Source organism: Oryzias latipes, chromosome 17, assembly GCF_053564925.1.
Source record: "Oryzias latipes strain Hd-rR chromosome 17, Olatipes_Hd-rR_3.1".
NCBI classification, from domain to species: Eukaryota; Metazoa; Chordata; class Actinopteri; order Beloniformes; family Adrianichthyidae; genus Oryzias; species Oryzias latipes.
Window position 1 is genome coordinate 11,177,400 of NC_136253.1, and position 27,098 is coordinate 11,204,497.

Genomic DNA, 27,098 nt, shown 5'->3' on the forward strand with positions numbered 1-27,098 from the left:
CATATTTTATATAAAAAAACATTCCTTCATGTGCCACTTCTTATATGGATATAGTTTACTCTGAAATGCTTGACGAAAGCATTATATAGGCGCTTTAAAATAATTAGATTTGACTGATACAACGCCAATGTGTGGGCGTGGCATCTCATTTGACAGTCCTAAAGACCTGATCTGTCCCTCCTGACACCCACTGACTGTATAAAAGATCTGGACTGAGTGTGACTCTATCCATTAAAAATGCTTTACTCCAAGTCCTAACCAAAGTCAATTCAGTCGTCAATTTTTTCACTTAACGGTTGCCGCCATGTTGGACCCAGACGTCGTCAGTGATTGGTCCGCGTCGGTCTGAGTCAGCGTTTCTATGGCAACCACTCTCGCTAAACAGGTGTGAGCTAGTTGGAAGGCCCCAACCCTTCCAGATAAAAGGGCAAACCCAAAAATCTCTGGATGTCACCCCTCTGTCCGTCAGCAGAAGACACACAAGGCCAGAAAGGTCAGAGCGCCACAGTCAAAATGAAGTGGCATCCACCGGCAGTGACGAAGGTCATGGAGGAGAATGCAGATCCAGCAGCTTTAGCCCCAGGCAGAGAGACGGGGAGGTTTAGCTGGAAGCCTCAGTGCCGACAGACAAATGCAAATCTGTTCTTTCAGAGAATCAGCACCTGAGGCGCACTTTCAGGTAATCCCACAGGGAAAATGGGTTCTTCCTCTCCTTTCCTCAACTTTTTATATCAATAGTAAATAGGTTATACCTACCAACGTTTGCCTTGAGAGGGATCATAAAAGCAGTGACACTCACCTTGGTCCGGCCCAGCTGCCAGCTTACACTGCTGCTGTCGTAGAGGTGCAGCAGCTGCATGCAGCGCCCCCTGGGGTCATCCGGCACCAGCACACCTCTCATGAGCACCTTATACCTGAAAAATTAGAAAAGAGGAGTTCAGAACAACTGACATATCACAACTTTCAAGAACTGTGATCTAGCAGATCAAACATATCTGAGTCTGCGCTGGCACACTTCTGTTTTTAACCACGCCACAGCACAGAAGACAGACTTGAACCGTCCCTTCAGATGAAGCCCGAACCTCCCAGCTTTGATGCTCCAATTAATTGGATTTTATTTTGAAAGTTTTAGGTACGACCCAGCTGTGGACTTCCTGTGGTTCATGATGAAGATATGGAGTATAACCAGCATTTGCAGCAGCAGAGCGTCTTTCTGAGGCACAAACCTGGAGCAAAAGTCCTGGAAGGGCCTCCGGATGGGAAAGCCGGTGCGGCGGATCTTGACGGTTTCCAACATGCCCGAGTATCTGAGCTGGTTCAGAACCACGGTCTGGTCGAAGTGGTCAGGCATCTGGAGAACAGAGTCAGAATCAAGAACCTTCTGCAGCGTTGGGTAATGGTTCTGATACCCCCGGCCCTCAGTAAGGCCTCAGGCACACCTGCCTTAGGCTGTCTGCGAGCGAAAAACTGGACAAACCTTTACGCAGGTCACACAGAAAGATATCATGGCCGTAGACCAGTGCTTCTCAAATAGTTGGGCGCGCCCCGATTCGATGCCAGGGGGGCGCGCAGTAGTAGCGGTTTTAGGCAAAGGTAATATGGGCAAATGTCCGGGGCGTAAATTCAACGGGGGTCGGTGGTGACAGCGGCTCAGGGCTTGGAAAAAATCTGCGTCACTATTGGTTTCCTATTATCTGTTATATGACAGGGTTTGCAACAGCCTGAAACTGTGAACTGCCGTCCCTGCAGCTGCTCCTGTCACACTGCTCCTGTGAGACGGAAAGGGGAGGGATAGTGGGCTCAAGCTGCAGGTGGAACGTGCACGTGGAGCGCTGCCTGTTGTGCACCACCAGGATCACCGCATGCCTGTAGATGACTCAGCTCATGCTAATAATGTCATTCTTTATGAACTATTGTAGACATTTTGATGACGTGTTTTTATTTTCCATCAATGTATTTTTTGTCCGCCTGTCATTTAGTTGGTGTCAGTATTTGACCGAAAGGCAGCAGGTAATACAGGAAAACAGCTGCACTTTAGGAGATCATAAATTAACAATCCATCATTTAGAAAAAAATCAGCACAATGTTTTTTACCGAAAAACGACTAAAAAAGTTAAATATTTTGGTGCTGCTGTGTTAATGTTTTAGATCAATTACATTTAATATTTATTGATTGAATTATTTTTCTCAGCATCAAATGGTTCAAGTTGGTCAAAATGTTTCTAGTAAATAAGAACTAACAGATTTTTTTGTTTCAGGCACTTTAAGCTTCTTTTCTGTTTTAGACTAGAACAGGGTTTCTGTGGCTAAATAAATGTAATATTTGTTGAAAATGGATTTCTATTGTTTTTCTTTCGTAAATGTTAGAAGAAAGAATTTTAGGTATACTTACACAATTTTTATAAATACTTACCTAATATATATTGTCGCTGTGTGTGTGTGTGTAAGGGGGGGGGGGGGTGCTGGGACGCGAAACATTTTCTTTTTCCTAGGAAGGCCTTGCAAAAAAATAATTAAGATGCACCATTCAGTAGAGCGAAAATGTTCCTATACATTTTCTACTGCGAGTAAAGTAGGTGAGGTAATGACTGGAGTCTGGCATAAGAGCACACTATGACAGCATCATCTGCACGTCATTATGAATACTTCATGATACATTTAGAACACATGCACGACAATGGTACGCTCCATTTTCAGGACGTACATAAAGGTGGCCTTAAGGCAACTCCAAGACCCACGGCCCCTCCTCTCTACGACCCTCCATGGGTCAACCCTGTACGTGTGACGGGGGACTAGTCTTAAACAGCTGATCCTCAAAGACCTGCAGATCTGTCATTTTTAGTCCATGACCTTCCAGCTCAAAGTCTCCTGCAGACTTTGCGGATTTAAATCCTCACCCTCAAATCTTAGAGTCCTGAAACCATTTTATAGAATAAAGTTCATGTTTATGATTATTATTCTGAAAACTAGCATCCCAAAACCCATGCCATGACAGGGCTGAAAGGACCCGCCCTTACCCCCCCAACACTCCGCACTGAATCACTGTTATCTCCACAGAAGAGTTAAAGCCCTTCTCCAGGGGACCCTCACGACCCCTAACCTCTGTGGGCATTTGCGGGGGCGGAGCTTCAAACCAGAGAGGGGGCTTTTATTCCTGATGGTAATGCTGCTTTTATCAGGCCCATCTTCCATGATAGTCCATTGATGGACCGCTTGAGAAGAATGGAGGCTGATTCCCCGGCAGGTCTTGACTGAACCACTGAATGGGGGCCTTTCACCCCCCAACCGGCCGCAGAGGAGACCTCGTCGGCTTCATTTGAATTTGCATGAGGACACGAGGCGGCGGCACAAGGGCCGGCAGTGTCCGGAAGCTGGCCCTGACCCAGCAAGTCTGTTTGGAAGCTTCTCCTCATTCCAGCTGAAGGAAGTGAAGACCAGTTGGAAGGAGTGTCACAGACGCACACTCCTGCCCACAAACTGGACAGTAACACAATGTGTGGGTGGCATGTTTACCACATTTTCTCACGCCGTCTCCTTTTGCATCCTCAAAGAGGCAAAAAGGTTCAACCCCAGTCAGGAACCGAAGCACCCAGGAAGTGTTTTCAGCGCTCATAAACCCAATAGAAACCCTACAGGTAGGGTTCAGACATGTTCACACCTCACCTGGTGAAGGTGTGTTTTCACACACTCTGGAGCTGAAGACTGAAGACCAAACCCTTGGGTCCAAAAGTCCGACTTTGAGGCAAAAAAACAAATACATTCCTAGAAACCTGTTGTCCTATCAACTTTCCCCTCCTACTTCAAGCTTTATGTCATGAATAAAAAAAAGGTCAAAGCTGGAGAAGAGAACATTCAAAGAACGTCAGAACGTTTCTTCTAAAAGCCAAACCTCTGATTGTGGGCGTGTCCCTGAGAAGATGCTCTCCCATCCACAGGCAGACCAACCAACTATAGAGGCCCAATGTCCAGTTAACACATTCAGAGGGGGCGGGGCCCTTTAAGGAACACAAAGGTGGTGGTGGGTGGGTGGGGTGGGGTGGGGGTATGGTAATCTTTTCCTAGAAGGGGGAGGCAGCTGTCAGGGGTAAAAGAAAACAGACTCACAATGAAACGGCAACTAAACTCTGCACACCCAGTGGGGGGTGGGAGTGGGGGTGGACCACACAAATCTGAGCCTTTGGGGAATCAAACCACTGTTTAAACTACTTTACCATATACATAATCATGCAGAGCTGAACTTTTACAGGATGTTTTCTGTGTATAAAGGTGAACATTTCTCTTTAGTTTGGTTTGATAATTGGGGATATGAACCATTTAGAAAATCATTTTTATTCATTTAAAACTAAAAAACACTTTTACTGTCAATCAATATGATCTATTTTAAAAGTTCTCAGTAGTCTTCTAATGATGCAGTTGTTGTTCTTTTAGAACATGGTTTCTGCAGAGCTGCATTAGTTTATTCTGATTTAAGAATAAGCAGGGAGCTTGTGGCCCGCCTGGTGGATTTTCTACGTCACAAATAAACTCCTTTTCCAACTTCATTTTTTCATCTGCTCCTGATCCACAACAATTTCAGATGCAATTTTGAGCTATATTTTTTTAAATACGTCCTCCATCGTCAGAAAAATGCCACAAGAACATGTTAAAAGCACTAAAAACATCATTTTCATCTGAGCAGGTCTTGAAGTTTGATGGTTTGGAAATGACCGGTCCTGATGCTGTAGAGGTTTTTCAGTCACACAGGGAGTTTTGATAGGAAACAAAAACTGACGATGATTCTTCTGACTGAAAGAACTTCTTTCTTTCAAAAATCTAAAGAACTTCTGACATTTTTCAGTTGACATTTTCACTCTCCCGAGAAGAGTGAACTGGTCTGGAGTTTGAAAAACCCCTTTGCAGCTGAAGGGCTCCGCTGACATCTGGCTAGATTCCAGAATCTGCTTGGGTTTGTGGGTTAAAGGTGGGGTTCTGCAGGGAGTATTACTGGGGCTCCTCCACAAAGTTAGGAGGGACTCCCCGGAACATTCTGCTTGGAAATCCAACTCCAAAGCATTTTGGATTCAAGGATTGCCCAGTTTGAAGAGGGAATCCTGAGTTTTAATGTCAGCAAGAATTTCAAACTAAATATAGTTAAATTTACTTGAAACGAAACAAAACTAAAAAATTAAAAAAAGGTATAAAAAGGATAATGTGAAGATTTCATATAAACACTTTAGTATTTTGAGTATAGGTTATTTGCTACTAATCAGTCTAAAGTCACACTCGTGTCACATTTCTTTCTTTCTAATGAAAACCCTGAAGCGGAAATGTAATCCAATTAAAAAGAAAACAGCTTTTTTTTGCAGAGCTGAATAAATGCTGCCCCCCCACACTCCCCCAGGCTGGATGACAATCCTCATCGGCTCCGTCGCTTCTGCCTCTTTAAATTTATCGGGATTTCTTTCTGGACTGAAATCCTTCAAGTCCAATTAAGGCGAAGATAAGCAGAGCATTGTGGGTCATGTCCCAGTTTAAAAATAAAAGCTTGTGTTTCATCAGGGAAGCTAACACAGTTCAACTGCACCCCCTTTTTGAAAAGTGCCCCCACATTTGATGGGGATCTATAACATTATTGTGGATGAAGCTGAATGCCTCCTGCAGCTCTGAAGCCTGGTCTGGTCCTGCAGATCCTTCTTGTCAATCAAAGATCAACACAGAAAAACCTGCTTTGGCTGCTGTCTGACTGCAAACTGCTGAATCCCCCGGAGTCGTACCACAACAACGTCAGCCCCAGAGGGAATTTAACCCCCCGTGCACCATGCAGGCACCGGCGAGCATGCATCAGGTCTCACCTTGCATGGCAGCTGCAGACTCAACAGGTCAGGGAGAAAGACGACCAAACTTCCAAGAAGTGCGGTGTGAGGCTCGCAGCCGCTGCTGAGCTCGGACTGACACAATCCCTCTCACGCTCTGTCACAGCCAGACAAAGGCTTTCAAAGCCACAACTCCACTCCCCACTTCCCTGTCAGTGTGAGTGAGAGCGGAGAGGGAGGGCTGTGGTTGCCATGGAGATGCATCTGCTGCCGGGGCTAATTTGTGCCGGCCACTCACGGTGTCCGTTTGTGTGAAAACCACTCGGCTGTTTACATTCAAACATGGCAGTTTACCACAGCGACTGCTGACTTTCTGCATCTACTCGTTTCTTCATGTCTCCTCCAGTTTCTCTCTTTATCTGCCTTCCTCTTCCTCTGCATGCATCTGTTTCTTTTGGCATTAAATAGTTTCAGGGCCAGTTATACACTTACTGCATCTTTTTGCATATACCTGATTCTTTACAACAGAGCAAAAAAGTATTCAGTCAGCCACCAGTTATGCAAGTTTCACTTAAAAAGATGAGAGAGGCCTGTCATTTTCATCATAGCTATACCTCAACTATGACTGACCAAATGAGAAAAGAAATCCAGAAAATTACTTTGTCTGATTTTTAAAGAATTTATTTGTAAATGATGGTGGAAAATAAGTATTTGGTCAATAAGAAAAGTTCAACTCAATACTCTGTTGTATACACTTTGTTGGCAATGACAGCAGTCAAAGGTTTTCTGCAAGTCTCAACAAAGTTTTCACAAGCTGTGTCTGGTATTTTGGCCCATTCCTCCATGCAGATCTCCTCTAGAGCAGTGATGTTCTAAGATATTGTGGGGCACACAGACTTTCAACTCCCTCCAAAGGTTTTCTATGGGGTTGAGTTCTGGAGACTGGCTAGGCCACTCCTGGACCTTGAAATACTTCTTTTGAAGCCACTCCTTTGTTATCCAGGCAGCGTGTTTTGGATCGTTGTCATGCTGAAAGACCCAGCCACGTGTCACCTTCAACACCCTTGCTGATGGAAGGAGGTTTTCACTTAAAATCTGATGATACATGGCCCCATTCATGCTTTCCATAGTCCCTTTGCTGAAAAACAGCCTAAAAACATGATGTTTCCACCCCCATGCTTTACAGTAAGTACGGTGTTCTTTGTTTACAACTCAGCATTCCTTCTCCTCCAAACACGATGAGTAGAGTTCTTACCAAAAGTCTCATTTTGGTTTCATCTGACCATAGGACATTCTCCCAATCCTCTTCTGGATCATCCAAATGCTCTCTAGGAAACTTTAGACGGTCCTGCATATGTACTAGTTTTAGCAGGGCGACCCGTCTGGCGCTGCAGGATTTGAGTCCATGGCGGCGTAGTGTGTTACTGATGGTAGCCTTTGTTCCTTTGGTCCCAGCTCTCTGCAGGTCATTCACCAGGTGCCCCGTGTGGTTCTGGGATTTTTGCCCACCATTCTTGTGAACATTTTGACCACATGGGGTGAGATCTTGGTCTTGTATCAGTGGTCTTGCATGTCTTCCATTTCCTAATATTTGCTCCCACAGTTGATTTCTTCACACCAAGCTGCTTGCCTATTGCAGATTCAGTGTTCCCAGCCTGGTGCAGGTCAACACTTTTTTTCTGGTGTCCTTAGACAGCTCTTTGGTCTTGACCATAGTGGAGTATGGAGTGTCACTGTTTGAGGTTGTGGACAGGTGTCTTTTATATAGATAACCAGTTCAAACAGGTGCCATTAATACAGATGAGGAGTGAAGGACAGAGGATCCTCTTACAGAAGAAGTTACAGGTCTGTGAGAGCCAGAAATATTGCTTGTTTGCAGGTGACCAAACATTTATTTTCCACCATAATTTTACAAATAATGTGATTTTAAGGATTTATTTTGTCTCTTATAGTTGAGGTATACATATGATACAAATTACAGGCCTCTCTAATCTTTTTAAGTGGGAGAACCTGCAGAATACATGGATGACTGAATACGATTTTTCCCCTCTATATGTTTCTCTGCACTTACCTACTTTTTAAGCATTTACCTGCCTAAGTCTGCATCTAACTATCTTTTTCTGTATTTACAGTTTGCAGGCTCAATAAACCCATTTGCAGTTCATTTATAAAAATAAAAAAAACTGCTGTGCTGTAAGAATAAACTAAGCAAGTATTTGTTTGGACAAATTCATGCATCCACTTGAAAAAAAAAATGTTGGTTGACTCATCAAGAGCAATTTTCCGAAAAGCCTTTTGATGTCTGTGTGAACTCATGTCGCATTTGCAGATAAACAAAAACACAAAAACGTCCTCATTCCTCATCGCAGACAGTTTTGCTATTACGCATCCTGCCAATATATTGATATTTCCACAGACAATGCACATGCCATCTGCAGAGTACCCATGACCCTCCAGGCTAAAGCACAACGTTGAGGCCCCGCCCCCATACATGTGTCCCACTCTACCAGGCAGCACCTTTGACCCAACAATAATTCAGCTGAAATAATCAGTACTTTACTCTTTTAAATGAAACATTTAACTGTCGGTTAACAAAAGGATATAATAAACACAACACATCCTTTTCTTTAACTGTCTCGTCATTTGAAACAACTGTTTGAATCCTTCCTAAAAGGGTTAATTACGCTGTCATGCTGTCCCTTCATGGTAGCTCTGGTTTACACGGGCAGATGACAGAGATGTCTCTGGGGGACTCTTAAAGCCACGTGCCGTGTCGCCCTGACCCCAGCCTCTCCCCAGGGAGCCACTGACACCCTCATCCTGCACTGCATTAAGCTCCACTCAAAAGTCATCATCCAGCCGAGTTTACATTCAATCTGAATGGAGGCAGGGGACCAGACGGCCTCGTTCTGTCTTCTAAAGAGCAGCAGAGGGTCCAGCTGGTCCTCCTAAAGAACCCTGAAACACCCACGTGTGTGTTTGTGATGAAATTCTATGGTTCAGTATGTTAAAGTCCTAGCTAAAGTGACCAACAGCTACATCGGTCAAAGAGAGTGGCTATGTCCAAATTCCCACCCTAACCCCTACATAGTGCACAATATAGTGCGTTCGCCATTTTGTAGTGCTGTCTGAATCTACAATTCCCAAATCGAGAGCCCTGGACATTTCCCAGAATTCTCTGCAGATATTGTCTCTGACATGTTTTAAAAAGCTGTGGACCTGTGATATTTATTCCAGTTAAAGAAGAAAAAGACTAGAGTACCGTAACATTCTTTAAATAAATGTTGGTTGTTTTGAGGTAAAAAGTCAAGAACTTTGGCGAATGCAGGCCACGGGAATTACTCAAGATGAGTTTCAAAACACAAAACCAAGTTTCTCTGTGTTTAAATCCCTAAATCTTGAAGTTTGAACTGTCTCCTGAGGAGAGTGAAAATTCAGAATGAGTATTTTTTATAAGAAAAGACGAAAAAAGAAAAAAAAGTAATGAAAATGTATCTATCTTTTATCGTGCACTGCTGAAACAGGAAGCACCGACATTTCCCCCCCTGAATGCGACGAACAGAAAGACCCTGTGTGTGAGTCCAGAAACCCCGGGGCAGAGTCCGGCCTGCTCTCACTGACGGCACAGCTGCAGTTCATCTGCGTCACACATCTTCCACTGTCGCTCAGACTCCGTCACAAAACCCCCTCCAAAATACCCCCCCTTCCCCTCGATCCAAAAGCTCCATCTATATCTATGTATGGTGAGAGTTTTTAAACCGTTTAAGACCCGTGTGAGAAGTCATCTTTAGCTTTGCATACCATTCATCTTCCAATTGTGCCCCTATTGACTTCAGGTCTAAGAGGTGCTTGTTACAGTAAGCAGCAGGTCTCTAATAGTGGCTGGGCTCCTTTAAGATCCACCCATCTTCACTGGGTCGTGCAGATGCCGGGGGTCAGAGCAGAGTTTTTTGTGTTGTGAGCCAAAATAGCGATGGCCAAGAAACACTCATTTGATTTAGTGTCTAAACTTCATGCGGTGGCACACGTCAAAGAACATTCTGGTGAGGAATCTGCACGACATTTTTGGGTGGGTCCCAAACGTTTCAGAGAATGGCTGAATGACAGATGGATGACTCTGAGAAGAAAAAGGAGAAACAAGCAAACCAGCTTTCCTGGTGGAAGTGCAAAGAAAGTGAGCGATGTTTTAGAAGAACTAGTTTGAACATGTATTATTATATCTCCAAGAAAATGATCTGCATGAAAGCGAAGAGGATTTTTGATACAGAGATTGATGCTTTAACAAGAAAAGAAACGTTCACAGTCAGGGCTAACAGGAACATAATATTATGTATGAATCATCATTTCAATATATTCTGAAATGTTCATCTGGGGTTGTTTTCTTCATTTATAGAATGCCTCCATTCATTTTTAACATGGTTGCTGGAGCCTATACCAGCTACTGTCAGGCGAAGGCGGGGTTTACCCTGAACAGATCAGCAGTCGCAGGTCTATTATGTAACCACGTTGTTTTATAATCCCAGCCATTGATCTGTTGAATCCATTCATTTTCCAAACACGCCATTCCAGTTCAGCATCACTGAAATCTATCCTGGCTTCTGTCAGGTGAAGGCGGGGTTCACCCTGAACAAGTCGCCAGTGCATTGAAGGTCACACAACCACACACACTCACATTCACACCCAGGGACAATTTAGGGCCATCAATTAACCTATAAGCATGAGAAAGCACACATGTGCACTAGAAGAACATGCTAATTCCACACAGAAAGGTCTAAGCAGGACCACGTCTCTCTGTGAGGTGCGAGTGCTAATCGCTCCACCCTTAGGCAGCCCTGATTTGTAGCATCCTAAATAAAATAAAAAACATTTTCTTAAAACAAATCCAAAGTTGAACAAACTCTTAAAAGAAGAACTGAGTGATTGAAAATAGAAAATCTCTCTCTTCTGCATCATTTACATTCCCTTAGATTCCTGTCTGTTGCCATGTGACCTGGGGTTAAAGGTCAGAGGCAGGGCCAGACGCTTTTAATCTTTCCTGGGACTGACATTTTCTGTGCTCCTGCATCACAGCTGGCTAATATTTGCCGAAGGCAGGCCGGCGTGCAGGGCCATGCATGTCGGGGCGTTACGCACCTTGTGTGTGTTGGGTTTGATGCATCGGATGAAGTACGGGTTGGATGTGCTCAGCGTGGCCATCAGGGAGTGCAAAGAGACCTGAAAAGGAGACAAGCACGCCAAAGCACAGTGAAAACATAGAAATAACACCGTATTTTTGGCAGTAAAAGCCAAAAGGCTTCATTCTGAAACCACAAAAACTGGATCTGATCAGTGCTGATACTCTACATAAACAGCAGAAAAATGGCCGACAAAACGGCTACAGAAGACTGAGGTCATGTCTTAATTCACTAACTACCAACAAACATTATAGTGCAGGACTATTTAATGCCTTGGATTTTGAAAAAGCAACTTGGACACCATGCTCACTACTTTTTTATTACTTTTTATTTTTTTAAGTGGCAAATGTGACATCGCAGATTTCCCGAAGTAAAAACTTAATAAACACAAGCGTTTTACAAAAAATATTTATGAATCTACATTGTTGTAAAGATTAAAACATGGGTGGTTTATAAAAAAAAATACATTTTCACATTAAAAATTGTTCAAATGCAATGAATTGTGGTCTGTATTTGCCAATCTAGTGAGCACTGATGTCCACTTTCTTGACTACATAGTGCCCTATATAAACTATATAGTTCATTCACCATTTCTTTTTGGCCAATCAGAATCTACAATTCAAAAATCCAATGCCTTGGAAATTTCCCAGAAGTCTCTGTGAAAAACCAGTGTGCATCGATGCTCACTAGACAAAAACATACCACAATGCATTGCGTTTGAACAATTGTCATTTGAAAATGAAGCTGATACAGTTTTTCTAAAAAACCATCTAAGTTTACATCAATAGATTCATAATAATCTTCATAAATGTTTATACATTTTAGGTTTTTACTTTGGGAAATTTGTGACGTCATAGTTGGTGTTGATATTTTTTATTTTATTTTTTTACTAAAGTAGTGAGGATGGTGTCAGAATTGAGTTAAAACTCAGGGCTTTATAGTCTTTTAGGGTTTATGGAGTTAGGAGGGAATTTAGACACAGCTGTCGTTAAAGTCCAAAACTTCAGCTGCACTTTTATTTTATAAAACAGTTCAAGATTCAAAGATTCAAGAAGTTCTAAGAAAAGAGTTTCAAGCTCTTAGCCCTAATTTTCAGATGGATCAGATCCACAAAAACAAAGAAAAAGATATCTCAAGAAAGTCTACCATCTAAAAACAAAGAACCATAGATCAAATTTACATTAAAACATGAATGTTGTTTTACCAAAAATATGCTACAAAGACAGAAAAAGCAAAAATTTTTTAGCAGAACAAAAACCTGCCTGTACATACTAAACCAGTGGCAAATCTGTTAAATGATAAATACTAAATGATTAATAAAATAAGTGTGCCTTTCATCTTAAAAGCTTCGTGACGAAGATGATTTATTTTCAAAATAAAATACAAAAATCGAATAAAGGCTAACAAATGCTAATGCTAACACAAAATGCTTACTGGGAATGTGGGAAAAAGAAAATTCAAAAATAAAACTCCACTTTTTTTAAAATTCCTTCACATAAAGGCTTTCCCCTGTCTGTCATCAAAAATGCAAGAAAAAACAGTTTCGCATATTGACGTCCTTGTTATCTTTTTACTTAATCGACACGTGGTGAACCGCTGTCACCTCTTTTGCAGATGGCGGTTTTGTGGTGCGCATGCAGCTTTTTCGGACATTTTACCTTGAACTGGGAGCTGACGGTGGGCCGTCGGCGCTTGGAGCTGCTCTTCAGCGTGTCCTGCTTGTTGCGGCTCAGAACATGCTCAAACAGATCGTAGACAAAGTCCAACCTGATAAGCACAGAGCCATTAGAAAGAGAATTTGCAGCAAAAAAAAGCCCCAAAAAAGTTAAGCCTGTTTTTCAGTTCTCTACATCTTTGTTTTTTCAGAGCTATATTTAGTCAAAATTTGAATACAGTGTTCGTCTAGATTTTTGTGTGTGCAAATTTGTAGGATTTTGTTCTTTATCCGTGCTGTGTCTCCTGTACAGAAAGCTTTCAATTTGCCAACTCAGCAGGAATCTTTGATCGTGAGCAGAACTTTGTTTTCCTTCTGCAATACTAGTCTCATTTTTCTATAAAGGATTCAATTCTGAGAGTTTAAACAAAAGAAAACAATGTCAAAAGGTCCATATCTGTCTGAAAAAAGTGTATCACGTATGTAGTGAGAAGTTGTACAGCCTTAAAGACTCACCAAAAGTTGAGTTTTTGGTGTTTTTAACATTAGCATTTCTCAAATGATGGAGGAAGTATTGAGAAAATTAAGCTCAAGCTTTTTTTTGTTGAAATCGTTTTGAATTGGGAGCAGAAAAAAAATTGTTGGTAATGTTAGTTTAGAGGGGTGAAGGGCTGTAAGTCAGCAGAAGAGAGTGTAAACAAAGGGATGATGGGAAGCCAGGGCAGGCTTTCTCCACGCCAGCAGGAGCAAACTACTGCCAATCTGCAGGAACGGCTCACGATTTTGGTTTTGGCTTAAAACAGCATAATCCTAATTATGAGACAGATGTAAAAAGAAGAAACCTCTTTGTGGATTTTGTCTGCTGCTGGTTATCTTTAGTCCTATGACGAACTAAGGACCGCTGTACAAACATGTTGTAAAGAAGAAAGAGTTCTTCCTGAGCTCTGATGTCACAGGAGAAACCTCTGCATTGGAGGTTTCTCCAAAAGGCTCCCCACTCCTCCCACTATTTGATCTGAAAACCTCCGCTGAGCCCACCTGCTCTCCCTCAGCATGTTCAGGATGTCATCTCTGAAAGTATCTCTGTTCTTCTCCAGCATCCCCCTCACATCGTACACCACCTGCAAACAGCAGCAAGGGGGCGTCACACACCCGGGCACACAGGCCGGCTGAGGCGAAGCGGCCGTCTGAAGCCTCCATACCTCCCCTGCATAGTGCTTGACTCCAAAGTAGTGCACGGCGACGCGAGGTTTCACATAAAACGGGTTTTTCTGCAGAATCAAATCAAAGAAATGTGAGAAATTTCACATTAAACATGGAAACTGTTCATTTTATAACCGTGTTAGCAACAGATCAAAAAAGCCAAAGAGTAAACACAATTGTGTTTTACAGAAAATTACTAAAGTCTTTTGTGGCTCAACTGTAAGTTTATGACCCAATGGACAACTTCCTCAATTACCAGCTTTAATTTGAAGATGAATAACTAAAGAATTCAATTTTTTGGAATAAAAAAACACAACTTAAAACCATTTTGGCAAAGAAAAGTGACGAGGCCGAAAGTTTAGTTTTTTGCTGAAATCATTGCTGACGCAGCTTAGGATAAAAACCTGTAATAAATGTGAGGCAGATCAAAAAGAAGCTAATTAAACTTTAAAACGGCAAAAACTAACATGTATTAGAAAAATGGGAAACACCATACTAGATTAGTTAAATATAAACCAAAGAAAGAGCAATGCTACGTAAAAATATACATTAAAAAGCCAAAATAATTAAACAGAAAATGCAACATCAATTGCAAAAATTGCTTAATAAAGGGTGAAATTTTTGTAGAGCTGAAAACCTAGAAAGTGTCCTGACTTAAAATAGTTTAAGTAACACTTAGGAAATAAAATAATAGTATGAAGTATTTATATGATCCTTAAGCCAGCTGTAACTCTGTCATAGAGGCTTAGACCTACTGAGTGCTGGCTGTGGAGTTTCTCCAGTAAAGTGTCATCCGTTGCTTTGGGGAAGTGGCTCTCCTCGTTCAGCAGCGCCAGCAAACCCAGTTTCTGCAGAAACATCAAAACCATCAAAATAAAACTTTGGATTTTGAACAAAACTACAATCATTGCTCGGTATAACTAGCGTTTTTTTTTCTTCTTCTTCAAATTTTTAAAGTAACAAATGGATATTTAACACGTCTATGGGGAACTGCAGACTGAACTTTATTTTAAATTTATCTGCGACATTTTTTTCTTCTTTGGTTTAAATACTAAAGTCATAAACAAAACAGGTTCCTACCTTCTCTATCAAATCCAGACACTCTCCATTGTCCATCCAGTTAATGTCCACCCAGACCAGGCCCTCCCTGCATGGAAAAACATTCAAGGTTTTTCAGGTTTAATGGATTTAAAATTACATGTCAAGAGCAAGATGAGTGATCAAAAGTGGTCTTTTAATCATGATGATGCAGTTTTTATCAAAAAACAAAAAGCTTGGGTCATTTTTTAAAAGACATATTTTCTGCAGAGCAGCAGGAGCTCATTAGAAATTCACCTCTGGGTTATGGCGTAGAAGTAACCCTACGTAGATATCCCAGAATCCCTTTGTGTACATTCCCTCCCCTAGCTAACATTAGAATAGTAAAACCCAAAACCTCAGAGCTATCCAGCTGTGCAGTTTTGAGCCAAATGGCAGCACTTGGCCTTGCTGTCTGGGTTTGTTGTTTTGTGTTAAAACAAGGCGTTTCATGGAGGAGGGGATGAATGTAACACTATTTTCATTCCCCTTTGGCGTTTTCTTGTGCGCATGAGAGTTACATGACGTAATGAGACAAACGGACTTCTTGGTATATGAATGAAAAGGAGAATAAAGTAGCAAAGTGTCTCAGAGCCTTTATTTCACATATGAAACTCCGCTTTACCGACACCGAACCCCGGAAAGCCGGCTCCACTTACCATAATGATTTGATTCTAAGTCACTAAAAGGTTGAGTTTTTGAAACCTATCCAGAAATAAAGCTTCACAAAACGCTCCACAACTTTCATCTTAGAGTACAACTCCGATAAAGAGACGACTTTGGTGCTTTTTCTTGTAAATGTATGACTATTTTTATTGTACATGTGTGACTTTTTTTGTCATAAATAATTAGATTTTTTGTCTCGAAATGTATGTGTTTAAAGCCATAAATATACAAAACCTGTAAATTTAGGAGAAAAAAGTTATATGCCTATGGCCTATGAATTTAAAAGTCATAAATATATGACTTTATTCTCATAATTTAACAGCAATGAATTTTGGGACTTTAAAGTCATTATTTTTTAAAAATGTATTACACCTGTCTGTTTTAGACCGAAGCTGAACAAAAGTGTTTTTAGCTCTTTTGCAACTGAGCTAAAAACGCAAATAACTTCAACGCAGAGCCATAAACATAGTTCTAGGGAATCTTTGTTGAGCAAAGTTGTGTTTTGTGGTCAATTTACACTTGACATTTTTCATTTAACAATTGACACAACTTGATATTGGGACAGTGGTGGAAATGTGTGCAATATATCTGAATTACATTTGAGGCCAATAAACAAAAAGGTCACACTAAAGGAAAAGTCTTGTTAACACTTACATTTTGTAAACCAGCTGGACTTTTTAAAAGATTTTTGAGAGAAAAAATGACCAGAAAAATACGTACTTATTGTATTCAAGCTGCTCTAAGGAGAAAATGTGCTTGTTGAAATATTCCTGCAGCTTCTCGTTTGCATAGTTGATGTTGAACTGCTCAAAGCGGTTGACCTGTGGGAAGGAAAACATGGCCACCGCTGTCAAATATTTGACTTATTTTCACGCCCTGCAAAATATTTAAGACAAAATGTGATTTCTTTGAATAAATCAGGTAATTTTCTTTAGTTGGAACGAACCTCAAAGTTCTCAAACCCAAAAATGTCCAGGATGCTGATGGATTTGAAGTCTTCTTTGCCCCTGATGCGGTTGTTGAGCTGGTGGATGATCCAGTTGAAACACTGAGAATAAAGTGCCATTGCCATGGAGTCTCTGGAGTCCACCGCCTGCCGGCACGACAGATCAAAGTTTTAGAGATTTGCGTTTTCCAAATGAAGAAAAAAAAAAAGAAAAGGATTTTTCCAAAGTCCTTAAGGCAAACCTGTTCCACAGTAAGAGGTGTAGAGATCTCCTCGCCCCGGAGGATCATGGAACGGTGGGTCAGGACCTCGGCGAGCTGATCCGAGTTCAACCCGAGAAGTTCTGCCGTCCAGCTGAGAGCTGCATGAACGCAATTCATGAGTCCTGCTGCTTCACAGACACCTTTAAATACTCTGCTTTATCTAGTCTACATTATAGTTTTATTCTATGGAAGGTTAAAGGAGCATTTTACAACCACGGTTTGTCACTTCTGGCTTGCCGTACTTTCCAGAGAGCAAAACTCCAAGAACAAAAACAAAAGAAAAGAAGTTCGCTCGAACCTGTCTTGGAGGAGATTTGCGCCCCCCCTGCCGTCATGAACTCCATGTTCCCCGTGTGGAGGATCCCGGCCAGGAGGCGCAGGATGTCACTGATGTTCTCCTCGGTGAACTGCATCGTGCGCATGGCGTTCTGGAAACCACGAGAAACGACAGTTTTCTCTGTTTTTCTTTCATTTGGGTGAAACAGCAAAAGCAGATGTTGTCATTTCTCATTTGGAGCAGGTTTTGATCTTCAGAGAGCTCTCTGAGGTTTGGATGGAAAGTAAACCTTTAGGTGAAGGGGAGGAGTTGCTGCTCAAAAGGACCAAACGTGATAACAAAAGTGAGAGAAAAGAAAGCAGTTCCTAGTTTCCATTTAGTATTTGACATTTACGGAAGATATCTTCCACTTACACTGCTCTCCGTCTGCTTTATCTCTCCACAGTGTGTCGATGGACAAATGTCTTCCGCTGATCTTAGTGTCAGAATTTCACTTTTGGATGTAATAATTTGTCTTTCCAGCAGATCTAGCATAAATATTTCACAGCTTCAAATAATAACCTATTCAAATAAGCAACTCGACACTTGTCTCCCCCTCTCTCTTTATTTCTTTTTCTTCTACCTCCCCACCCCCACACAGACACTTTCCCACTCTTCCTCCCCTAATAAAAAGAACATGTATATACACTTAAAACACAAACTGTAATAAATAAATAAAAAATAATTAAAAAAAAATAAAGAACAGAAAGGGGTTCATACAAATTTACACACTGGCTATCTGAAGATTCATAACCCCTTTTTGGGATAGTAAAACCTGTCCAACACAAAAGGCCTTCAGCTCTCATCTGTTTGTTCAGTTGTTGGACAGAACAAGTTAGAAAAAAATAAATACATAAATCAAGTCTTTGTCATTTACCAGAACCTCCTGAAAAGTGCCTTTGTCGTTGATTGTCTTCTCACTGAGGCAGCTGGACTGTCTCAGGTAGTGATAATTGTCAGGGTGGGTTAACCCGAACGCCTCTGCAAACACACAAAAATGCACACATACAGTAACCACACAAACACAACAACACACACTCAAAATCTGTAATACGCCCCATCATTCATCCATGCACATCTTATCAACTAACCGGATACAGTAAATGAAGAAAATAATATACACATCTAGCTTAGCCCAACTGACACTAAAACCTCCAGTTAAAATATATTGAATTTTTTCATCAGTTTAGTTTTTAAAAATGAAAAATTGCCACATATATGCATCACAATAACAACTCTATTACTTTTTTATTACAATATCACTATTACCTGGGGTTAAACTTCTACCCCAGGTTAGAGTTAAAATGGTATCACATCCCATCGTTCTCTGTTATGTTTCAAACCTCTCCATAGGTGTTGGACACATTAACTTACATCAGAATGTGGACAATTCTGGGATATGATTAAAAAAAAGATATTATGCCCAAATTATCATCCCTCCTCCACTGTGCTTTCTGCTTTCAAAAAAACTGTATTTTTTCTACACAGGTTTCATATACGTAGTACTTTTACATGTACTTTAACCTCTTGACACCTGAATCTATTGCCAGCTATAGAAAAAACAGACTTTTTTGCTTACATTTAGATGCTAAATGAAGGTAATTTTGGAACAGAAGTGATTTGATGCATATTTTTATTTTTTATTTTTTTAGACAAAACATATATATTATGATTTCCTTCAATGCCAAAGTTTTGCGCTTCACTGAAGGAAAGTTTCCCTCTTAAGGTGGAAAAGGCGGGGTCTGTGGTTTTCGCTTCACCTCTCTGCTGGCTGTTGGCTCCAGCCAAGATGGCGTAGAAGATGTGGTAGTTCCTCTCCTCTGGATTCTGACGCACGACTCGGTTCTGCAGAAGAAACGTGTTTGTAGATGTTTTTTTAATTTTTTTCTAGGAAAGGCCTGCAACTGAGAGACAAAAAAAACACACTTACCTTTTCCAAGAGGTCTGTTGTGGAAAACGAACGAGTCAAGAGAAAAACCAAACAGGTGATTTGAGAGAAACAAACCGTAAAAAGGTCATTTTTTTCACTCGTCCTATTTATTTCAAGCACTTTACCTGCAGCGACACACAGAAACGGCTAACATTTGGCCTAAACATGAGCTGTAGAGCATTAAACGTGACCAAATTAAACCAAATTTACTTTATTAAAGCAAAACACTTAAAGTGTTACTTTAGGAATTCAACTGATCAAATTCAACAAAAAGATGGAACCAACTGAAGCACAGAATAACGATTCAAATATAATATTTTGTAAATCCATTTCAACAGATTTGAATGTAAATATAAATGAGAAGATATGTTCTTTATTATCATACATTAAAGTAGTTGGAAGGAGCTGTAAACGAAGAGCTCTCAGTTATGGGTAACAGGAAGGGGAGCGGGGTTGCTCCACGCCTGTGGTCCCGCCCACAACTCAGAGGTGAATTTCAAATGATCTCCTGCTGCTCTGCAGGAACTATGTTTTAAAAACCGACAGGTTTTTGGATTTTGGCAAAAAAATCATAAAATAATCATAACGAAAAAACCACTTGGAACTCTTTAGCAATAAATTAAAAGATGATCGGAGTGGGACTTTAAATAAATATCACAATATTACACTTTTTAAATAAAAAATAGTAACCTACATTTTTAGGTCAAAGATTTTTGCAAATATTAAATTGCAATCTTCTTTCTCTTTTGGCTTTTTTCCCATCAGGGGTTGCCACAGCGACTCATTCTTCAAGGATGACGCATGGTTAACTTGGCAATGTTTTACACTGGATGCCCTTCCTGACACAACCCTCTCAATTTATCTGGGCTGGGGACCGGCACAGAAGCAGATAAGGGGATAGGGAGCAGCCTGGATTTGAACCCTGTTTTCACAGATGGAACGCGCCGCAAACCAGCACGGGCTAAACCGGCTCAAATAATAAATTGCAATCATTAAGGATAATTTGTTATTTTGTTCGTTTGATTTTTTTATTCAGTCTTTCTGTAAGATTTACATAATAGTGATTTTATAACTAAGAGAATGTTTTATTTTAGGTAAATAATATATATTATATAATATTTATTATAGAAATTTTGTTTTCCATTTTAGTTGTTATTCGTTTATTTGAATGCACAATTGAAAACGCTGCTGTCAGGCTTCCATAAATAACGTATGAATCTGGATTTTCTTTGGAACACTTCATTCCTGCTCAGAAATGAGGTTTTGGGAGACGTTAAGCGAAGGCTGCTTTCACAGGGAGGGGTTTCAGGGTTCAGAAGGATACAGTCCACTATCCTGCCACCCTGGATGTTGCCCTTCTGGCTGAAATGCAGCTGGACGAACTTCCCGAAGCGGCTGGAGTTGTTGTTGTAGATGGTTTTGGCGTTTCCAAACGCCTCCATGATGGGGCTGTGGGGCAGCGGTCGGCCGTCAGCTCTTCTGTTATCTAACCAGGCGGCTTCTGGTGGGATGAAGACTCACCTGCTCTCCAGCAGCGCCTCCTCCACGTGGGAAGCTCTGTCTCTGCAGGAGACCTCTAGGGAGTGCTGGCTCATGGCGGAGAGAAACTTCAAGATCAGCTTGGTGCTTTCCGTTTTGCCGGCTCCACTTTCTCCACTGAGAAGAAAAAAAGAATAGATACAGGTTGATGCATTTACAATATTTGTGTTTAAACTCTAAAACTTGAGCGTATGAGCTGTGGAAACTATCCACAACGACCACTAGGTGGCACTCTGCACATTTAGAATGGATAGATGCACAAGTTTGAGTCAAAGGAAGAAATTCAAACAATGTCCAACAAGTGAACCATCTGACTTTTAACAGCAAACATCAAAACATTTTTCTTTTCCTAACAAGAAAAAGAACATTTAGAAAAACACAAGAATAAAAATCAGACAGAAACTGTTGGGAAAATATTTACGAAAGACGATAAAAAAATGGATAAAACGTCTGAATAATAATTGAAAAACATTTATACGTAGTTCAAAGAATCTTTATGAAGTAATCTCTAAAGAATAGGTAACAAATCACCAAAATATAAAAAATACAAAGGTTCTAATTGTTTCTTTAAATTCAGACATATTTCAAAAATTGGGAAGAAAATAAAAAGTAAAATATAAGAGAAACAAAATTTTTAGCAAAGCAACTATGTTTCTTTACAGATTTAGGCACATTAGATTAATATTTTGTGTCTTACTTTGTTTCTTTAGAAGGATTTTTTTATGTCACTCTGGTTATATTTTTGATCTGACTTTTCATGTTTCAACACAATATTCTAAAATTTGGACCTTTTTTTTATTAAATGACCAACATCAAAACTTGAACTGCAAAGAGAAGAACTATCAGGAGTCTTTCAATATTTTCCTCTAACCAGAACCGGAACATTAAAAAGGTATAAAACATCATCGACTGAACTTCCTTCAGTCAGGACTCACATTTCCATTTGTCATCTCACGCTGTTGCGGACAAAGACCTGACCTGGATTCTGGACCTGGGAAAGCCCTGTCAGCTCTTTGACTTTATCGCTTTGATCAGTGACCAGAACTTTGCTGCAGTCTCAGCCGGTTGGCAGACGATCAAGAACCCGAGCTGCAATTAGTTGGACATCCGTAAATGTTAGGCTGGACAGAGTGAAGGCCCTGCAGGGACCCTCCCTCTTTACCCACAGTGACATTTAGCATGAACCCGGCATCCCACAGGAGCACAGTGAGCGTCTGACAAGTTGTGTTAATTAGAACCCCTTTGCAGCGACACTCCAACCAAAACCTCTGAAATGAATCTCCACAGGAAGCCTTTCCAGAACCATGAGAGAAACTATCAGACACCATTCCTCTGCGCCGTCCAGCCCAGCTCCGGTGAGTGGTAAAGTACAGGTTCTGACACCCAACATGAAAGTTATTCTTCTGTAGTGTCCCACTGTTTTTTTTGTTTTTTTGGTTCTATTGAGTTCAAGCACAGGGGTCCCCAAATCCAGGCCTTGAGGGCCGGTGTCCTACATGTTTTTCAACCAACCTGCCATTGGAGCTCTTTATTGGCTAAACACACCTGATTCAGGTAACTAGCAGCAAATAAAGTAGATTTTCTGGAAAACCAGCAGGACAACGGCCCTTAATGCCTGGATTTGGGGACCCCTGAGATAGAGTAAGACCCACCCAAATGCAGTGCGACCCTTGCCTGTCCATTGCGCCATAATGACCTGAGTACGGATATCACTGGCACCCCCCCCCCCACACACAAACACACAGTGCAGCAGCTGGATGAACAGGTTTGCAATCTGAGTTACTAAAACATTAAAAAAGAATAGAAGTTGTGACCCAAAATTCCATCCATCCATCCTTGAAATCTGCCACTTTCCTGTTTGAGCGAAGGCGGGGTTCACCCTGGACGGGTCACCTGTCCGTCACGGGGTAACACAATGAGACACACAGCCACACACACACTCACACCTTTAGAATTAAGCTCAGAAACGTGTTTTGGACCAGCTGGAGGAAACTCTTTGATGCACATCACTTACTGCACTTTCTACATGTGACACTTCCTCTCAATATTTTGTGTAAACATTTCCTTTTCCAAAAACTTTTCTCATTTTCATGAAAGTCAGAGATAAGAACCACCCTTTAAAGCTGCTGGTTTAAAAACCGTCCCCTGTCAGATGCTCTGAGCATGTGCACAGATAAAGTGTGTGATTTTCACGTGGCTGCCATCCAAGGTAATCGAACTTCACGCCGGCCCCATCGGGGTTACAAAATCATGTGGTTGAGGGTACGTTAGTGAAAAAAGAAACACTCAGTTGGCAGGAGTGTGCGATCTTTTGGTGCCTTCCATTTATAAAACTGGCGGCATGCAGACAGAAATGAGTTCATATGCTGCGACGGTCACTTGTGTGTAACTGGAACCAAGCGTGCATGTTGCCCTGACCGCTCTGACAGCTCAAAGAGGGACTGAGAGTCTGGTTGTCCTGGAGATGAACAAAACTTGTAAATTCAGATGTTTTTCATGCGCGGACCATCAGATGTTGTAAAACCAGCTGAACTTTCACACACTGACTGAGTGGCAGGGAGAGGATTTCCCTTAAGGCAGGAGACGCAGGACAGAGCCGCACATGACAGAAACCAGTTTGAGATGCGAGCGCACGGATGTTATGACAGGACTGACAGGTATGTGGAAGCACTGGAAACCTCTGGGACACTCTGTTTTTTCCCCTCTGGAGCGCCGCTTTATTGATGAACTCTATTTATGAAGCATTTTAAGACTGAACAAAGAAACTACAGCCCAGATGTTTGTAGGTGGACATGGTGGATGAGAGAAACAAGCCTATCAGAGTTGTAGGTACCAAAGTACGGCGTGGACCTCACCTTCATCTGAGCTTCACTTGGTTTCACAAAGAAAACTTTTTTAACGCCAAGCAGCACATCAGCTTGGATCAGAACAGTTCAGTTTGGAACCACTTCAGTGCAATGTTCCCATCATGAAACCAAGCGTTCAACAAGACTGTGGCTGAAGCTCAAGAGGAAGAGCTGCTGCCTGCCAGTCTCTTGGTTGGGGGTAAAATACCTGGTCATCTGTGTTTAGAAAAAACACTTCCAGAGTTCCAATTGATGGGTTCAAATATGTGCAAGTTGCTTTGCACAACACAACTGCATTTGTTTTTTTCTATTTGGAAGTCGGGATTTGAAGCTACTCTGAAAAACCTGATCATGTGTTTTATTGAAGCTAATATCCCACACATTCAGGTTCCGGTTCCACCCAAATGAAGTCAATTCAGTCGCCATTTTTCCGCGACATGTCCGCCACCATGTTGGAACCAGATGTCGTCAGTAGGCCGTGATTGGTCCGTCTACATTTCTATGGCGACCACTGTCTCTAATCTAGTCCACATTAGGACTAACGAGAAGATGTCAATAAAAATTATCAAAGCAAGAATGGTTATTCTGAGTAACAGCTGTTTATTTCTCAATAGAAGTTTATAAGATTTCGGCTATTTGGGGCCGGCGGGTACTTCCTATTTGGAACGTGACGTGCTCACTCCAGTTCTTATGTTACTGTTGACCCGGGGGGGTTGACCCGTACGTGTGCTGTGTGTTTTTGAGGGTCGTAGAGAAACCTTACCGCATTGTAAGTTGAGCGCAGGTGTGTCTCGCAGTTCCCTTTAGAGTTTAGACTCAATGAAAATGGAACATAGCATAAGTGCATCATGAACGTTTCGTAATGTAAATTGAACGCACTAATGATGTACGGGTGATGCTGTCATACGGCCTTACGCCACACTCTAGACATTAGTAAGGTCTTAGTCACAGCTGCCCTTATGGCTAGATAAGAGCAGTCTGTGGGCAAAGAATGGGCAAAAGGGGCACACAAGGAGTGGACACTTATCACGTAAATAGCACTTACGGGCTCCTAGGATTTTGGGGGCTCCCCAGGAGAGACAGTCCCCAGGATTTGGGGGAAGGGCTTGAAAAAAAAAAGTATAACATGCATGTGTCTCACCTACTTCACCCTCACTTTACCCTGTGTGTGGTTTAAGTGTTTGCTACCACCTGTTGCTAGCAGCACGCCCATGGAAAAACTGCTCATGCACAATATCACTGTACGGGCTCACCGTGCCGTCTATGACCTTGATATTCTTCCGTTTGAGGGTAAAAAGGTAAAAAGACTATTTTAAAAAAGATTATTTTCTAATACTCCAGATTTTGCTACAAGACTTGAAAGTCTATCCCCCCCTCCTTCTGGTAGGAGCACCGTTCTTTTTCTTCCAGGACACTGGACAGGAAAATGCCGGTGAGGTTGATTCTTTCTCAGCTGCTCTGGGACAGAAAGGGTTTATTAGGAGAACTATGCAGTACAAAGACTTTTAAAAGTGAAGCATTCATAACAATGACTGTGGGAATAAAACGTTTTATGATCCAGACTAAGGGACTCATTGAGTTCTCCGGATCCTTGAAATTTGAACCAGTTTTTTCTCCGCAGACGGGTTACTATGGATTATATTGGTGGGTTTAGTTTCTTTCTGCACTTTCCTTTTATTTTTATTTTTTTTTCAGCTGACGCTTTAAAACCGGATTTTATTGCTTTTGCCCTACTACAGACCTGGCACGTTTCATGAAAGTTCAGTCAGTTTAAGAGGTTGACTTTTAAACAAAGTTTTATTTTGAAAGAATAATTTCTGGTTGTGAATCTGCCCTGTTTGTTGCCCAACAGGGAGCACTGAGCACTTCGTGTGTGCGGCTCATTTTAAAAAGCTCAGACTCTGATGAGACTGCGTCTGAAAAGGCTGTTAAATTGAAGTTAAAAGACCCCGGGCAGCCGGCCAGCCGGCACAAACTAGAACACACACATTCAGATGGAGCTAAATCAGCAGTCAGCCGTTCTACTAATCGCTGGCTCTCTACATGCTGCTGCCACCCAAGGTACCCCCCCCATCCCGATACACACAGACGGGTAACTGAGCGGGTTGGACAAAATACCTCGGCGGTGCTGGAGCTCACCCAGAGAAGCCGAGGCCTGTGTTCTCTGCTCAAGTGCAGGACTTCTGACAATGGAGGAGAAACGGAGAAAAATCCTTCCACACTTAATTCAACCTCACACTACTAAGCACCGAGAAGGTGTTTGCAAGAAAACCGGTCCATGATATCATGAAACTAAAGCCTCCGCTGTTAAATAAAACCATAGATTTTGGGCTTAAAGAGCCAAACTGCGTTTCTAACATGCTCTTGTGGCATTTTTCTGATGATGGAGGACATATATAAATGAAAATTAAGCTCAAAACTGCATTTCAAATTCTTGTGAATCAGGAGCAGATGAAAAAATGCTGCTTGAAAAAGCACTTATTTGTGAAAATACACTGGGCGGGCCACCAGCCCCCTGCTCTGCTCCATTCTGATGCATCCACCTGCAGACACATAGATCCATGAGCGTCTCTGTTTTCCTCATCTGATCTGTTATCTGAGTCAAAACTGTACAGCTGGATAGCTACCATATTGCTCATTTCTGTTAGGTATTGTTTAGGTATTAGGTAGTATTGTTAGGTTGATCGTGTGAGGCTAGTGGAAGAGCATTTACATAGGGCTGCTTTGTGCCAATGGTCCGGCCCACGGCTCAGAGGTGGATTTCTAATGATCTACCGTCGCTCTGCAGAAACTATGTCCTAGAAAAAGACAAAGGTTTAGGATTTAGGCTAAAAAATGGCATCATCGTGGTTGAAAGATCACTGGACACGATTTTGAAAACAGATCAAAAGATAATTAGTGTAGGAGTTTAAAATCTGCAACAGATCCTGTTTGTGAGGGTTCAACTACAACAGAAATGACCCTCAGTGTCTGCCGTACTCCTATAACAGCAGCTTTTTTAAAAAAAAAAATCAAGGTTTACTTCAAACCTTCTTTGGAAAATGTAACAAAAAGCTTCAGATCTGCTATGCTCTGCAAACTAAAACATTTTTATACGCCTCTAAAAAGCTGCACGGTGGTGCAGTGGTTAGCGCTTTTGCGCCACAGCAAGAAGGTCCCCGGTTGAAGTCGCGGCTGGGGGACCCGAACCAGAACATCAGTGGGGGACCTTTCTGTGTGAAGTTTGCATGTTCTCCCCGTGCATGCGTGGGTTTTCTACGGGATCTTCTGCTTCCTCCCACCGTCCAAAAACATGCTTCATAGGTGAATTGGCAACTCTAAATTACCCAGAGGTGTGAAAAAGATGAATAAATATATGCCTCTACAAGTATTTCAAACAAAAGAAAGGACTAATTGAAAATAAATTCATTTTTTTATAGATTAAAAAATAGCTTCAATACTTTAAGTCCCAAACTGATTGTAAACACAGATGAAAAGCGGCTGCGGTGTTGGACAACAATATGCCTCATTTAACATCTCAAAAGCTAAACTGAGAGGCGACCCGAATTGATTCTGTCAGAATCCCTGGAGGAAAGACTCTTGGTTTTGTTTTTTTAAGGTTTTGCTGCCGGGCTTTTAGTGACCCCACATGCCTGAGTAATTAACAAGACTGGAGAGGGTGGCATTTAACCCCCACCCATCCAAAGAGTCAG

General features: G+C 41.6%; 1 protein-coding gene across 1 annotated transcript in view; it reads right to left on the bottom strand.

The window, feature by feature from the left end:
• myo10 (myosin X) overlaps positions 1 to 27,098 on the bottom strand; it is a 117,814-nt gene that overhangs the window by 18,503 nt on the left and 72,213 nt on the right. The window contains exons 5-21 of the mRNA XM_011486183.3: positions 20,543 to 20,677; positions 20,346 to 20,470; positions 19,022 to 19,035; positions 18,852 to 18,936; positions 17,969 to 18,072; positions 17,074 to 17,203; positions 16,755 to 16,873; positions 16,513 to 16,659; positions 16,287 to 16,387; positions 14,904 to 14,970; positions 14,579 to 14,671; positions 13,823 to 13,891; positions 13,659 to 13,741; positions 12,625 to 12,733; positions 10,926 to 11,006; positions 1,227 to 1,351; positions 800 to 914 (exon numbers count right to left, since the gene is read on the bottom strand). Of these exons, the coding sequence (XP_011484485.1) occupies positions 800 to 914; positions 1,227 to 1,351; positions 10,926 to 11,006; positions 12,625 to 12,733; positions 13,659 to 13,741; positions 13,823 to 13,891; positions 14,579 to 14,671; positions 14,904 to 14,970; positions 16,287 to 16,387; positions 16,513 to 16,659; positions 16,755 to 16,873; positions 17,074 to 17,203; positions 17,969 to 18,072; positions 18,852 to 18,936; positions 19,022 to 19,035; positions 20,346 to 20,470; positions 20,543 to 20,677 (1,702 nt within the window). The remainder of the gene's footprint in view (positions 1 to 799; positions 915 to 1,226; positions 1,352 to 10,925; positions 11,007 to 12,624; positions 12,734 to 13,658; positions 13,742 to 13,822; positions 13,892 to 14,578; positions 14,672 to 14,903; positions 14,971 to 16,286; positions 16,388 to 16,512; positions 16,660 to 16,754; positions 16,874 to 17,073; positions 17,204 to 17,968; positions 18,073 to 18,851; positions 18,937 to 19,021; positions 19,036 to 20,345; positions 20,471 to 20,542; positions 20,678 to 27,098) is intronic.